We start from the raw sequence: 17,371 nt of genomic DNA on the forward strand, positions 1-17,371 counted from the left end.
AGAGAACAGCAGGACAAAGTGGGAGCGAGGAAGAGAGCAAGGGTGAGAGCCAAAGAGAGAAAGTGAGAGAGAGGACAGACAGAGGACGCAGCAGGCACTGAGCCTGTGTCATATGCTACCCTCCTGAGGAATAAGATGAAATGAGAGGAGAGGAGAGAGAGCAGGAGAGGAGAGAGAGCAGGAGAGGAGGAGGAGGAGAGGAGAGAGAGCAGGAGAGGAGGAGAGGAGGAGAGAGAGCAGGAGAGGAGAGGAGGAGGGGAGGAGAGGAGGAGAGGAGAGAGAGCAGGAGAGGAGGAGAGGAGGAGAGAGAGCAGGAGAGGAGAGGAGGAGGGGAGGAGAGGAGGAGAGGAGAGAGAGCAGTAGAGGAGAGGAGGAGGGGAGGAGAGGATAGGAGAGGAGAGGAGAGAGCAGGAGAGGAGAGAGAGCAGGAGGAGAGGAGAGGAGAGGAGATAGAGCAGGAGAGGAGAGGAGAGAGCAGGAGAGGAGAGGAGGAGAGCAGATAGAGCAGGAGAGGAGAGGAGGAGGGGAGAGGAGAGAGAGCAGTAGAGGAGAGGAGGAGGGGAGGAGAGGAGGAGAGGATAGGAGAAGAGAGAGAGCAGTAGAGGAGAGGAGGGGAGGAGAGGAGGAGAGGATAGGAGAGGAGAGAGAGCAGTAGAGGAGAGGAGGAGGGGAGGAGAGGATAGGAGAGGAGAGAAGAGAGCAGGAGAGGAGAGGAGAGGAGATAGAGCAGTAGAGGAGAGGAGGGGAGAGGAGAGAGAGCAGGAGAGGAGGAGAGGAGGGGAGAGGAGAGAGAGCAGTAGAGGAGAGGAGGAGGGGAGAGAGAGCAGGAGAGGAGGATAGGAGGGGAGAGGAGATAGAGCAGGAGAGGAGAGAGAGCAGGAGAGGAGAGAGAGCAGGAGAGGAGGAGAGGAGAGGAGGAGGATAGGAGGGGAGAGGAGTGAGAGCAGGAGAGGAGGAGGGGAGAGAGAGAGCAGGAGAGGAGGGGAGAGGAGAGGAGAGGAGAGGAGAGAGAGCAGGAGAGGAGGAGAGGAGGAGAGAGCAAGAGAGGAGAGAGAGCAGGAGAGGAGAGGAGGGGAGAGGAGAGAGAGCAGGAGAGGAGAGGAGGGAGAGCAGGAGAGGAGGAGGGGAGAGGAGAGAGAGCAGGAGAGGAGAGAGGAGAGGAGAGCAGGAGAAGAGAGCAGGAGAGGAGAGGAGAGGAGAGGAGAGGAGAGGAGAGGAGAGGAGAGGAGAGGAGAGGAGAGGAGAGGAGAGGAGAGGAGAGCAGAGCAGAGCAGGAGAAGAGAGCAGGAGAGGAGAGCATGAGAGGAGAGCAGGAGAGGAGAGCAGGAGAGGAGAGGAGAGGAGAGAGCAGGAGAGGAGAGCAGGAGAGGAGAGCAGGAGAGGAGATTTCCCAGCCTCTCCAGCCTCCAGGGCCAGAGGGAGAGACAACAAAAGGTGGACGACGATGGACGACAGCAGTGGTGAATCAAGGAGACCAAGCTTGGTTGATGGTGTGTCTGTCTGTGTGTCTGTAAATAACAGCACCATTTGCAGGGTCAGTGGAGCACATACAGACAGTGGCTTTAGCTAGCCAGCTAACTGCAGGACAGGATAGAGCGCAGCTTGTGTTCAGCTTCACTGGCCGGGCCTGCTTCATGTCACAGGCAGGCTAACCAACTGGAGGGGGGCTGGACCAGGAGCCTGATACACAGCATAGTACGCACACACACACACACACACAAATAAGCACACACGCGCATACGTTCATATGCATGTCTTGTCCTACTCCGTACACATACACACATGCGCGCAGACCCAAACACACACGCACGCACACATAGGGCTGGGCGATAATATGACGATATATTTCGTCTGGACGATAGGAAATGTATTTCGTCTCATATGATGCTCTATCGTTTATATCGTTGTGTTGCAAATCACACTCTTTACGGCAATATTGTCCGTCATTTGGATGACGCTGTGCTTTCTTCATTCTCTTTTACTCACGTCCACAGTCCACACACGCACCAGACTCTGTGTCAACAAGCCCATTGCGTCCCTTTATAAGTGGCACAAATCAGTTAGGGATGGGTACCGAACTCGGTACTTTTACAGGCACCGACCGAAAGGGGGCGGTTCTACCGAGTATCAGTTCACATTACATAAAACGGTACCTCATTTCGGTACTTGAACGCATCTGAGTGGGTAAAATAGAAATTCCGACGGAACCTTAAGGCAACACGCGTGAGCGCGTTACGTCAGTATGTCACACACCGAAACATCAACAAACGGGACCACCCGAAAATGTGACTACACTTTACCAAGATAGACTCAGACAACACTGGTTGCAACATTTGTGATGTGAATTGCAAAGCTGGCCAGGGAAACACCTCAAAGTTGAGGGAGCATGGTCAAACGCAAGATATATTTAGCTAAATGCTGAAGACTGTAACGTCTTAGATAGGCTGAGGGTGAATGAAGCAGATAGCCTACCGCACTGCAGCTAACGTTAGCAGCACCTCCTCAACTGTAACGTTGAGAGAGGCATCGACTTCTACAACATCAGGTAACGTTATTTAATTAGCTAGCAGCTGGATAAGTTGTTTCACTGCCGATGTGGTTGTTAGATAACGGGGCTTTTCACTGTCTTCACAACGACTGCAAACGTTACTACGTTAAACGTTAAACGCTAACGTTACTCTTGCTGCAGTAATTGTCAAGGGTTCAACAGAACGTATTTCCTCAGCCTGTATAGTAGCTATCAACATGAAATAAAAAGCATTTGAGAGCTTAAACCCGTGGCTTTTTATTTGGAAAGGTTACATTTGCCACAATCTTTATTAACATTTCTTAAAATGCATTAGAATATTTTTATTTTTTGGGGTTAAAGATAAAACATTTTTTTAATGAACATTAGGGCAAATATAATACGAAAAGCCAAAGGGTTAAGCTCTCAAATGCTTTTTATATTATGTTTCTATGTGCTACAGAGCCTGAGATATGAAGGCTTTAGTGAATACCGACCGCTCTCTCTGAGAAGTTTGGATTATAATTTTTTTACAACTGTAATTTTTTTTGTTATTAGAGCGTGTAAAGTACCGAAAATGGTACCGTTTTGGGTACCGTACCGGTATCGTACCGATATCGGTTCAAATGTGAACGGTACCCATCCCTACTCATCATCCCAAGGAAATCCCAAGGAAATCCCTTGAGGGCCGACAACAAAACGTCTATCGTTAGCTTTAGCTTTCCCTGGGTGTGTTGTGTTGGTTGGATAACCGTGAAATCCCAGAGTGGAGTACTTTTGTTGAGTGAACTGAACTGGTAACATGGAAATCCCGAAGTGGAGCATTTTTGTTTCTTTATAGACTAACTGAGAGAACTGGACTGAACTATAGGCTAAATAACTTTTATTCTACCCGTTTTGCTCTAATGTAATCTTTGAAAATCGAACTGGTGGTGTAGTTCAGTTTGTGTTTCATTCTACTGCCCTGCAACTAATTATTATTATTTGTGTTGTAAAGAATAGCCATGCTTATCTGTATTCTGAATGCATGTATCCTTTGTGAGGTTTGACAACATTTTAACTGGTTTAACTGCTACATAAATAAATGGCCATGTGGTCATTTTATATAAACTATAAATTGAATTTACAGAAAATATGCTATATCGTGATATATATCAGTATCGGGATATGAAATTACCTATATCGGGATATGAGATTTTGGTCATATCGCCCAGCCCTACGCACACACACGCACGCACGCACGCACGCGCACGCACACACACACACACACACACACACACACACACACACACACACACAAATCAGTATGCTAGCTGATCCAGAGCCTCTGCGTAGCCTGATAACAGCTTCTTTCACTGCTGCTGCCTTCCACACTTCTATTTTTTTCCCTCTGAGTGTGCAGAAAGAAAAATGTGTTTCAGAGGAGAGTGATCTGTCCAAAAGTCTTTCAAATGCAGCTGAGAGTTTCTGGGAGCAATGAGGCCATAAACTTGATGGAGAACACATTCTATTTTGACGATATGAAAAACTGTAGCTGAAACTGAAGGGAGGCAAACTGCTCTATACAATTTAAAGTCTCATTAATCATCCCTGTCTCATTGAGAGCAAGGTCATATGGCAGCTTTTCAAAGCGATGCTGTTACAGACTGTTAAGTTGGTTGTGGGCACAAGCCATTACCTTGTGGCAACTCTTTTCAGTCACAGTGTCAAATGGACTTTACTAGCCAGAATTTGGAGAACACGGCATGTGTCATTTATTTGATGCTTTTCTCTTAAAATGGCGCTCTGTTGTATTATAGGTGCCCCAGTGCAAACAGAGGTCTTAATCCTGTTGGTATCAAAAGAAGTGAAGTCCGCACACTGCATCCACTTAACTCACAGTTTATTTGTTATAATGACGTTTCGGTCATGAGATCTTAATCCTGTTAGTGCCATCCCAAGTCACACCACACTGGCACCAGTAATGCTCCAGTTCAATCCCTGGCTGATTTCACAGCTGACTTTTATGATGTTTCCACACTGTTTTTCATCTCTCAGATGCAATGGAATTCTACGCTACAGAAAAAAGCGCCCAGCTGATTTCAGAAGACCTTTTAGTGATCTTATTCAAGAAAAGAACTAGAACAAACGCAACGCGGACTTATGCCTCCGCCATTAGTTCACTTCATTCTACAGTCCAAATCACCATTTGAGGCAAATTGGAAGAAATTCCGTCAAGGCGCTCGCTCGTGAGATGTTGCGTTACAGAGCTTGAAAATTGGGTGTGTGAGGTCACAGTGACCTTGAACTTTGACCACCAAAATGTCCTTGAGTCCAAGTGGACATTTGAGGCAAATTTGAAGAAATTCCATCAAGACATTCCTGAGAAATCGCGTTAACGAACTTGGGAATGGCGTTCATGAGGTCATAGTGACCTTGAAGTTTGACCACCAAAATGTAATCTGTTCATCCTTGAGTCCAAGTCGATGTTTGAGACAAATTTGATGAATTCCGTCAAGGCATTCCTGAGATATTGCGTTAACAAGCTTGAAAATGGCGTTCGAGAGGTCACAGTGACCTTGACCTTTGACCACCAAAATTTAATCAGTTCATCCTTGAGTCCAAGTCGATGTTTGAGCCAAATCAGAAGAAATTCTATCAAGCCGTTCTTGAGATATTGCGTTAACGAACTTGGGAATGGCGTTCATGAGGTCATAGTGACCTTGAAGTTTGACCACCAAAATGTAATCTGTTCATCCTTGAGTCCAAGTCGATGTTTGAGGCAAATTTGATGAAATTCCGTCAAGGCATTCCTGAGATATCGCGTTAAAAAGCTTGAAAATGACGTTCGAGAGGTCACAGTGACCTTGACCTTTGACCACCAAAATCTAATCAGTTCACCCTTGAGTCCAAGTCGATGTTTGAGACAAATTTGATTAAATTCCGCCATGGCATTCCTGAGATATCGCGTTAACAAGCTTGAAAATGGTGTTCGAGAGGTCACAGTGACCTTGACCTTTGGCCTTTGACCACCAAAATCTAATCAGATCATCCTTGAGTCCAAGTCGATGTTTGAGGCAAATTTGATGAAATTCCGTCAAGGCATTCCTGAGATATCGCGTTAACAAGCTTGAAAATGGCGTTCGAGAGGTCACAGTGACTTTTGACCACCAAAATCTAATCAGATCATCCTTGAGTCTAAGTGGATGTTTAAGGCAAATTTGATAAAATTCCGTCAAGGCGTTCCTCAGATATCGCGTTAACGAACCTTGTACGGACGGACGTACGGACGGACAACCTGGATCCATAATGCCTCCGGCCTGGCTATTGCCGGCGGAGGCATGAAAAGAGAAAAAACAGGCTTGGATTATGTTGTCCCACTCCCTTGATGGTTCTCTGGTTACATTTTACATTTCCCAACTAAAGGTTAGATTTAAGAACTGAGAAAGCCGGTCCCAGACAGTGTTGGGGTTAGCAAATATTACACTTTCTTTTTTAAGTAAGTCTGACACGCATTTAAGCCCTTTGAAGTCCACACACACACCCATGGTTTAAGAAACCAGCCACGATAGTGTTGCAGGGCAGAGATTATACCACTGCCAATTAACGGCCAATGCCATGGATGCCCTGGAGTGTGGCTGACCATTCTAAAATGAACTACCCACATGGCCAGTTTAGCATGGCCTGATTTGAACTGGCCGCTGTGCTCTTAAAAAAAACTTGTGGATTTCCTCATTCAAACTACCTGTACATGCGATGTAGCAAATAAACAAACTCACATTTGCCAGTGTCTCCGTCCTCACGCTGGCCATCAACAGTAGTGCAATATTTCTCCCACTCCAACAAATAATGTGCCATATCCGATCCCCAGCCCTAATGTATTTTAAAGTTTACCAGGATATCAGCCCTAACGTGTTATAAGTTTACCAGGATATCAGCTCTAACGTGTTATAAGTTTACTAGGATATCAGCTCTAACGTGGTATATAATAAGTTTACCAGGATATCAGCTCTAACGTGTTATAAGTTTACCAGGATATCAGCTCTAACGTGCTATAAGTTTACCAGGATATCAGCTCTAACGTGGTATAAGTTTACTAGGATATCAGCTCTAACATGGTATAAGTTTACCAGGATATCAGCTCTAACATGGTATAAGTTTACCAGGATATCAGCTCTAACGTGGTATAAGTTTACTAGGATATCAGCTCTAACATGGTATAAGTTTACCAGGATATCAGCTCTAACATGGTATAAGTTTACCAGGATATCAGCTCTAACGTGGTATAAGTTTACCAGGATATCAGCTCTAACGTGGTATAAGTTTACTAGGATATCAGCTCTAACATGGTATAAGTTTACCAGGATATCAGCTCTAACGTGGTATAAGTTTACTAGGATATCAGCTCTAACGTGGTATAAGTTTACTAGGATATCAGCTCTAACGTGGTATAAGTTTACCAGGATATCAGCTCTAACGTGGTATAAGTTTACTAGGATATCAGCTCTAACGTGGTATAAGTTTACTAGGATATCAGCTCTAACGTGGTATAAGTTTACCAGGATATCAGCTCTAACGTGTTATAAGTTTACCAGGATATCAGCTCTAACGTGTTATAAGTTTACTAGGATATCAGCTCTAACGTGGTATAAGTTTACTAGGATATCAGCTCTAACGTGGTATAAGTTTACCAGGATATCAGCTCTAACGTGGTATAAGTTTACCAGGATATCAGCTCTACTAACGTGGTATAAGTTTACCAGAATATCAGCTCTAACGTGCTATAAGTTTACTAGGATATCAGCTCTAACGTGGTATAAGTTTACTAGGATATCAGCTCTAACGTGGTATAAATTTACCAGGATATCAGCTCTAACGTGGTATAAGTTTACCAGGATATCAGCTCTACTAACGTGGTATAAGTTTACCAGAATATCAGCTCTAACGTGCTATAAGTTTACCAGGATATCAGCTCTAACATGTTATAAGTTTACTAGGATATCAGCTCTAACGTGGTATAAGTTTACCAGGATATCAGCTCTAACGTGGTATAAGTTTACCAGGATATCAGCTCTACTAACATGGTATAAGTTTAACAGGATATCAGCTCTAACTAGAGATGCTGCGATCGAGATTTTTCAATTCCGATCCGATTTCGATATTTTAGCTCAAAACCGATCCGATTCCGATCAAATTTCGATACCCCGATTCGATACCGATTTCGATCCGATACCGATACAGCACATATTTAAGTCTCTCTATTCTGTCTGATAGCTAGCAGGCAACAAACATTTTTAGGGTTAGGTATGTATGTGTGTGCTTTGGTAATATAGTATGTAAACGATTTAGTTCATCTAATTCATTTGATGTAAAACTAAAACATAACAATCAAATTAGGGCTGGGCGATATGGCCTCTAAAGAATATCGCGTTGTTTTTCTGCTATATCGCGATACACGATATATATCTCGATATTTTTGAAATCTCTCATAAATGCTCAATTTAACCCTTCAGGGTTCATACACATTTTGACCATTGGATTTCCATGACTTTTCCATAAGTTCTTAACCTGTATTTTATGCACACCTGGGATAAAAAAGAAGAAAGAAATGGCAAATGTTGTGAGCAAAGATGGATGATTTAATATTCCATAGCTCTGACCTAAGCAAATCTGACATCACTATTGTGATATAATTCTCAATAGTCAATACAAAAAATAATGGCTTTTATAGAACCGAAAGCCTAGCTGCTTAGTCTGCAGATAAAACATAAAAAATTACATTTAGACTCTTATTGGCATGACGGCAACATACTGTATGTGCGCATTCGTTTTCCTGATAGATCATGACAGCCCTGCAGCTAGCTACGTTAGCTTGCATGTAACGTTAACGTTAGTTGCTTTTGGAGACCGGAGACACAAACCCTGGACGTTTCATTTTGAGTAATGCATGAGGTTCTCTATGGTTTACGCAAGCTCTGGGAGTATGAAGTGCTTTAAATGCGGGGATTTTGGTCACAATAAGCTTGTGGAGCGCTGCTTGCTATAGGTAGCCACAACCAGCTAGCTAACGTTAGCCCCCATCACAACAGCTAACGTTAACGCCAAACAAATCCGCTGCCTCCTCCCCACGTTGGTTTAGCGTAACGCCAGCTCAGACTTTCCCCTAATCTCAGAAACCTTGCGGGACATGTATTGCAAATCGCAATAGTGGTTGTTTTATTATAATTTGAAACTGTCAACAGCCACAGTGGAGGCGGCCATGTTTCGCTAGCTGCGCCTCCTTGGGTTGGTGCGGACCATAGGTGCGGACGCGTGATTTCGAATCGCACATAGGTTAAGGACGGGTGTGTCTGACGTTTTGGCCCTGGCCATCCTAGGCTCAACGCGGCCTCTGTGTGCTGCTGCTGCTGCTGCTGCATGCTGGATAGAAATCCTGGAGCGGAGTCATGGAATGGAGTGCTTATATCGGAGCCTTGGATCGGTCATTTTCGCTGGAATCCGATCCGATCCGATCCATGTTTTTTGCCTGATATCGCGCCGATATCCGATCACATGATCGGATCGCAGCATCTCTAGCTCTAACGTGGTATAAGTTTACCAGGATATCAGCTCTAACGTGGTATAAGTTTACCAGGATATCAGCTCTAACGTGGTATAAGTTTACCAGGATATCAGCTCTAACATGGTATAAGTTTACCAGGATATCAGCTCTAACGTTGTATAAGTTTACCAGGATATCAGCTCTAACGTGGTATAAGTTTACCAGGATATCAGCTCTAACGTGGTATAAGTTTACCAGGATATCAGCTCTAACGTGGTATAAGTTTACCAGGATATCAGCTCTAACGTGGTATAAGTTTACCAGGATATCAGCTCTAACGTGGTATAAGTTTAACAGGATATCAGCTCTAACGTGGTATAAGTTTACCAGGATATCAGCTCTAACGTGGTATAAGTTTACCAGGATATCAGCTCTAACGTGGTATAAGTTTACCAGGATATCAGCTCTAACGTGGTATAAGTTTACCAGGATATCAGCTCTAACGTGGTATAAGTTTACCAGGATATCAGCTCTAACGTGGTATAAGTTTACCAGGATATTGCACCATTGGTTTTGGTCTTCTTGGTGCCCTACATTTGAACCACAATAATCCAATAAATGTGTATTTATCAAAGGACAAAGTGGCCCTGCCCTACGAATGACTTAATTCCAGGCCTGGTGTTGAGTTGTCCATCACATGACAGTGATAGCAAGACACATGTCCTGCCTTATACAGGAAGCAGAGTGTTTCCTTTGAAGCCACCATGATAAACTTTTCATCTGCTTGTCTGTTGTCGCGGTACAAAAATAAGACTCCTCCACTTTCCACTCTTTTTCGGTTCATCGGTCTCTTTGGGACAAAAATAAAGTCCCAATCCATGTTGTGCTTAGACCTGACAGTTACTGAAATGACCTGGCAGTTACTGAAATGACCTGGCAGTTACTGAAATGAAAGACACGAGTGGCAGAGAGCAATGGTGTGTAATGAGGAGATGGAAAAAGACAGGCAGATGAGAGAGAGAGCTGTGAAAGAGACAGAAATAGAGAAAGAAAGCAAGATGGGAGACACAGCATGCAACAGAAAGAGTAAAGGCTTTTGCACACCAAGTACGTATTTTTCATCCAAAATAAATTGTTGCAGGTTTTAAAATAAATATGAACTCATGTTTTGTCACTCACATTTACACACCGACTCGAAAACCTTCTCTGTCTTGGATTTATTCAGTTTTGTGGAGTTATGTTTCCGTCATCCGTCATTAAAGTTTTGGGAACAGGTTGAATTTTCTGCGTTTTTTGCATCAGTCAATAGCTTTTTGCTGTTTGACCCGTCTGTGTGTTTGGATGACGGATTAAAAAAGAAAAACGCATATAAAAAAACAGACCGTCTGTGCAAAGACGTTAAGACAGCACCAGCCAAGGACACATACCATTCGATAAGGCCTGCTGAAGCTCTGAGTCTGATATCACTCCACTCCTGTCCTTGTCGACCCTGGAGAGGAAAACACAGATTAGATATGAGCGTCGCATTGACAACGGCACACATGCACACGCACAGGCACACACATACACAATGGCAGCCGGCGTTGGCACTTGACAGCTGAAACTTTATCCCCCTGAGCTGAGGTAAGGATTTCAACAGTCCACAGAGAATGAATGGAAGTCTATGACCAGGACACACAAGGCAGCCTGTACACTTAAGCGCTCCCCTGAGACAAGCCAGACGAGCTGGGCGTGGGTGTGTGTGTGTGGTCTGTGTGTGTGTGTGTGTGTGTGTGTGTGTGTGTGTGTGTGTGTGTGTGTGTGTGTGTGTGTGTGTGCGTGCGTGTGTCACTGCGTGTGTTGATTCTGAAAAAGCAGTGAAAGTTGACAACCACACAAGGTGAGACTTTAGCAATGCTGCCGTAGTGTCAGTTTACAGGAATCTCACTAACATCTTACATAGTGAAATGTGAAACCAAAACAGTGTTTCCCCAAAGTAAGGCTCATGGACCTACAGGGGTCCTTGAAAGAGATTTTAAAGGCTCACAATGAGGAACCTGCCTTAATTTCAGTGTTAGTTCATTCACCACGATTTAGCGCAATGAAAGAATAAATTGGACCATCTGCAGCATGTTTCATTTGCACCACTCTTCTCCAATGGGCGTTTAATCATGGCCTGGCCTGGTGTGAAGTAGTTTGGCTTTTTGTTTCATTCAAAATCCGTGTCAGCATCTAAAGGTAGGTGATGGGGACAGACGAATGAGTTGCCAAATTATTCTGAAGAAATAAATATTAGGAGATGTAGTGGCTATCCTTTCAAAAGCAGCCCATGTAGTATAAGCTACAATAAAAGACAAAGTAGTGTAGACTACCGTTATTAGGTGGTAAGATTTTTTATTATAACATCTTGGAGTTTTCTGTCCTTTTCTTGTACTAGGCATCTCGCTGCGTGGCCTCGCCCGCCCTGCAGCTCGTCGAGCTGGCCCTGTAGCTTGTATATGCAGCTTGCCCGCTGCGTGGCCTCGCCTGCCCTATTGGCATGCGCAGCACACAATTGACCAACTTTGCATCATTGATGACATCACTCACTGATGACATCCCAATGATGTCACAATTTCTATGACATAATCAGTGATGTCACAATTGAGTGTAACCCAAAACCACAATTGCTCGAGTGACATCACTGATGATGTCACAATGCCTATGACATCATCTGTGCCTATGACGTCATCAGTCATGTCATAAGATATGGTTTTGGTCAATAATGATGTCATAGACATTGTGACATCATCAGTGGGACAAAAATTGAAACAAACAGTGCCCACTTGAAACAAACAGTGCCCACTTTCCTAGGCTCGGCTAATTCCTAGGCTCAGCTGCTACGCGGCCTCGCCCGCCCTGCAGCTCAACCGCTGTGCGGGCTTACTTGCTCTTATGACATCACTGATGATGTCACAACATTGCATCACTGACACTGATGACATCACAATTTCTCTTATGACATCACTGAGGATGTCACAATGTTTATGATGAAATCAGTGATGTCACAACGCACAATTGCTCAAGTGACATCACTGATGACATCACTTCCGGGACAAAGATCAGAGAGCCCACTTGCTCCCTTTAGTTATAATGATGATGATGATGATGATGATTTGATGAAAGTCAAACTAGAGCCTAAAAATAGAATAAATTATATAACCCATGCCAACAATATCAAGTTCAGGTTATTAATAGCAATAGATTGGAATGGTTTGGGAACTAACAGCTGAGAGCAAAAACGCATTCATAATAAATAGATCTTAGAGCCATAAGAGAAGTCAGTGTTTCAAATTCCATCACAAATAAGTTAATGAACTTAAAGCATCTGACCAAGATTCTCTTGATCTTCTCAAATGCAAGGCAGTTGATGATTTGATCACCAAGACACATTTAGAAAACTCAGAGTAGTGCACCTATGTGTTTCTCTGAGACCTGAAATCATTAGTGGGTCTGAAATCATTAGCTGGCGTAAATAACAACAGGCCTCACGGTTATGAAATGTATATGCTGCCTTTAAAAATGGAACCACTTGTGAAATCGTAGTTACGACATGGGAAGTCGTGTACACAATATCGTGAACTCTGAGCTTACAGAAAACTGCCACTTATGACGTTGTGAATACCACAGGGGTGGGGCTCTTCTCGTGAACATGGTAAACACGACCACATTTGAAGGCCGCATTAGTCAATGACTCCACTGACTCAGTTGTTCCTTAGCGACACACTCGACAAACACAGTCTGAATACCAGGAGAGGAGGCACTGGGAGGGGGGAGGTGAGAGGGGACGGGGAACTCCCAAGCAAAAACCACAGGACCAGCCCAATTCTGACTTTGTGGGCCGAGGTTCATCTCCCAGGCAGCTGTCAACACTTTAGGTACCGTCATATCTCCATGGACCATGTCTATAAAGCGCTCTGATGTCTGTGCAGTGAACCTCCATGTCTGTAAAGCGCTCTGATGTCTGTGCAGTGAACCTCCGTGTCTGTAAAGCGCTCTGATGTCTGTGCAGTGAACCTCCATGTCTGTAACGCTCTGATGTCTGTGCAGTGAACCTCCGTGTCTGTAAAGCGCTCTGATGTCTGTGCAGTGAACCTCCATGTCTGTAACGCTCTGATGTCTGTGCAGTGAACCTCCATGTCTGTAACGCTCTGATGTCTGTGCAGTGAACCTCCACATCTGTAACGCTCTGATGTCTGTGCAGTGAACCTCCACATCTGTAACGCTCTGATGTCTGTGCAGTGAACCTCCGTGTCTGTAACGCTCTGATGTCTGTGCAGTGAACCTCCATGTCTGTAACGCTCTGATGTCTGTGCAGTGAACCTCCATGTCTGTAACGCTCTGATGTCTGTGCAGTGAACCTCCATGTCTGTAACGCTCTGATGTCTGTGCAGTGAACCTCCATGTCTGTAACGCTCTGATGTCTGTGCAGTGAACCTCCATGTCTGTAACGCTCTGATGTCTGTGCAGTGAACCTCCACATCTGTAACGCTCTGACGTCTGTGCAGTGAACCTCCATGTCTGTAACGCTCTGATGTCTGTGCAGTGAACCTCCATGTCTGTAACGCTCTGATGTCTGTGCAGTGAACCTCCACATCTGTAACGCTCTCTTTCCCACCCCCCCTGTCTAAATAAAGAGAAAAAACAACAAGGAGGGAAAAGTACCTGCCTGCTCTCCTGAGTGGGGTGGGGGGTCGCTCTCGGCATGCCTCCATAAAGGACAGCTTTGTGCCGGGGAAGGTGAAGAGTGGTTGGGTTGGTGGTGCAGGCAGAGGGGGTACCCAACCTTTACCAAACATTGATGGATTGACTGAGCTGTCTGTGTAGAAGCACTCTCCCTTTCCCCCTCCTCAACCTTCTCCCTTCCCTCTCCTGCTCAATCACTCAGCTGCTCTCCCTCAGGTAAGCTTGCCTCGGCCGCTTTTTACATACAGCGAGGTGAAGACAATTAGGACGTCATTAAAAATTCCTTCTCGCCTGCAGCATAGGACCATCTGGCGATTCCATCTCAATGCTGTCAAATACAGCTCCTGTAAAACAGCAGGACAACCTAATGCACTACGGCAGAGTCAGGCGCTATTTTAGATGTTCCCATGTTTTCCCGTGGTTCACTTTTTCCTAAGAAGCAGCCTGGTTGGAACATGGTAGGCGGAACATAGCCTGCCCTACTTTTCCACATTAACGCTTGTAAGAGGCAGCAAGGCTGTGTTTCTCTGGCTCCCGTGCCGGAAAAGAGAAACTTTCAATGCAAAGCCTGTATTCACAAAGATTTCCAAAGTAATCCTGGTGATCAACAGTCAGTTTCCGAAACCACTTGTCCATATTTCAGTTTCTTAATCTATGGTCATTGGTTTGAGGTGCAGAACGGGTCGTGGGCCAGTTTCCACTCCAGTTTGATAGGCTAGCCTGCATGTCTTCATGATCCTCCTGAGACCTCAAGTCAACAATGCTGAATTCACAGACAAAAAACATAAGAATCACATGTTTGTATCATTTCATTCATGCTTATTCCTTCATTACAAAAGGGGAAACTGAACTGCATTTCTACAAGGTCAAACCCCTCTGGACTAGCACACCTGAACTCCTTTCAGTCCGTTGTGGTTTCGTCGCCCAGCAGTAGCCCGTCAGTGAACATGTTGTTGTATTCACATAGCAACACATTTGTGTTGTTGCTCTAAATCCAACTAGTCTAAACCTGCTGTTGTTCTTGACTCTCATGGGCCTGCTGGTTGCAACACATTCTGCCATACCAGAGTCATTCATACAAAGGATGCAAAGACGAGAGAATGACTTCTTCCAGCTCCATCTGATTACCATCGAATGTCAAGGCTTGGGAGTGAAAACATATTATTTAAAAATATTTGTTTGGGTCTGACGACAACGCCGTTCTGGTCTACTTGTCATGCCAGATTCAGAACCATTGACCAGGAGTGTAGTGGTAAAGGGGTGGGTAAACCATCCAAGGTGAGTAGTTTACGTACCTTGTTTCCCCTCATTGATTGATACAGTTCAGATGATCTGAAAATAGATGAGTAAACTATCAGCCTCATTTCAAAGAGGTGGCTAAACTGCGTTTAGCCTCCACTACGCCCCTGCCAGTGACCACAGGAAAACGCCTTGAGAATGAATGGCTCTATTGTCTATTGTCCTTTCTATTGACACGTGCCATCCAGTCATGGAAAGACAGAATCACGATGATTAGGTAGCAGCATGAAGAGAGAATTACAGTGTATGACTCAAACCAAAAGGATAGCCAAAAAAAAAAAGCACACCCGCTGGCCGTGAGTCATAGATAGGTGTGTGTGTGTGTGTGTGTGTGTGTGTGTCTGACAGAGAGAGAGAGAGAGAGCGGCCGAGCACTTCCACCATGCACTACTGACTTTGATCACATGACTGAGGGAATTCCACCGCTGCTGCCACATATTCAGTGTGTGTGTGTGTGTGTGTGTGTGTGTGTGTGTGTGTGTGTGTGTGTGTGTGTGTGTGTGTGTGTGTGTGTGTGTGTGTGTGTGTGTGTGTGTGTGTGTGTGTGTGTGTGTGTGTGTGTGTGTGTGTGTGTGTGTCTGTCTCTAACCGGGTGTTTTCGAAGGGTTTTTGCGATGCGACACCCGTAAATAATTTGTTACGGGTGTTTCGAGTCTCGCAATGCCTGCAGCATCTCAATGTTGTGAGAAAGCAAAGCAGCAGTAAGGAAATTCTCTGCAGTATTACATAACTCAATCAGGGCAGGCCAGGGGCCAACGCAACTCTACTATTTCCCTCTCTGCTTACTCAAATGACCGTCACAGCAGCTGTTCTTGACACACTTTTGACTTCTAATGAGGAATGATGAATATCAATCATTAAAAGCCTCCGTTGATTCAGTGCATCCTACTTGGGGGAAATGGGAAATACAGCCTACAGTATACTGTATATACAACAGAGAATGTGGATATTAGCATATTACAGCGGTCCCCAATGTAATGATTTTCATGCTAGAGCAGCCAGACCCCCTTAAATTAAACAGTGCATGACAAAGTAACATTTGGTCAGATTTTATTTGAAGGGAGGCCCATTTTATTAGATGTTTGTTGTTGAATATGATTTGGCTTAAGACTGGACAACTAGAGGGGAGATAGCAATGTGGAGAGAGAACAGCAATTCCTGATATTCTCGCGCTGTCCTATCTTGATATGAAATAGTGGAGTTAGTTTAGCCATTCCTCTTTTTTGCTGGGAGACCCCCCCTGGAAACCCCTCAAGGACTCCTGGAGGTCCTTGGACCCCAGTTTGGAAACTATACTGCTGTACAAGTCAGTTCACTCACCAGCTCATGGTTGGAATTGCATTTCAAGACCATTTAAAGCAAACATCAAGGCTCTGTGCGGCCAGCGTACAGTAATGCAATGTACTAGCATGTGACCTGGCGTAAAACACGAGTACTAGTGGTATTTACAGGAAGCTCAACAACTGAAAGGCGGAATTGAGAAATCGCATCATCAAGCTCAATTCTAATCGAAACGCGGGACTTGGAGAAAGAGGAGATAATAGAGACAGAAAATAAAGCTGTAGTTACGCTGTGATTGAAACATTAACGTTTAGTGCCACCACCCAGTCCCACTCCTCTGCGTACTACACTACCACAGCAGTGTTCAATGCGGAGCGTGAAGACAGGATAGCCGGGGAGAAACAACGTCTGTTTTCACTCACCTCTGGAAGATATTCCACAGAAAACCCTGGTCCGGAGGGGCGTTGATATGCTGCGGGGGAGCTCTGTAGGGACTGTGATACGCCATTTTAGAGGCAATGGTCTGTCAAAATTGTGCAAGCCGGTGGGCAGACAGTCCAACTGCTGTAGTTTCTTCCAACGGCTTCAATCTGTCACGAAGACTCACTGACGTTCCCCTCCTCGCGCAGAGAGGCGTGGCCAATCATTCACCCTCCCCCCCACACCCTCCAATCAATGCATACATAATGTGTATACATAGTGCAACATTCAGATACAAAAGAAATAAGCGTGGCCAATCATTCGCCACTTCACATCATAAGAAACGTTACGGTGACGTCACATTCCACACAATTTGTTTTTTATTCGCATCTTATTTCAGATGTCTATATCGCATCACTGAACTATAGCCGTGTGTGTGTGTGTGTGTGTGTGTTTGTGTGTGAGTGAGAGAGTGAATTTATGACATCACTGATGACGTCACAATGGTTTTGTATGACATCACTGATGACATCAATCACTGATATCAGTGACATCATCACTGAACTTTAGCCTTGTGTGTGAGTGAATTTATGACATCACTGATGATGTCACAATGCCTATGACATCACTGATGACATCAG

General features: G+C 44.7%; 1 protein-coding gene across 2 annotated transcripts in view; it reads right to left on the reverse strand.

Moving 5' to 3' along the window:
• The window catches only part of pdcd6 (programmed cell death 6), a 51,543-nt gene extending 34,655 nt beyond the window's left edge, over positions 1 to 16,888 (reverse strand). For both annotated transcript variants that reach the window (XM_083654750.1, XM_083654749.1), the window contains exons 1-2: positions 16,733 to 16,888; positions 10,454 to 10,515 (exon numbers count right to left, since the gene is read on the reverse strand). In XM_083654750.1, coding sequence (XP_083510876.1) covers positions 10,454 to 10,515; positions 16,733 to 16,818 — 148 coding nt within the window. In that variant the 5' untranslated portion in view covers positions 16,819 to 16,888. The remainder of the gene's footprint in view (positions 1 to 10,453; positions 10,516 to 16,732) is intronic.
• Between the last annotated feature and the right edge of the window lie 483 nt (positions 16,889 to 17,371).

The sequence above is a fragment of the Poromitra crassiceps genome (genome assembly GCF_964638095.1).
Source record: "Poromitra crassiceps genome assembly, chromosome: 2".
Lineage (NCBI taxonomy): Eukaryota > Metazoa > Chordata > Actinopteri > Beryciformes > Melamphaidae > Poromitra > Poromitra crassiceps.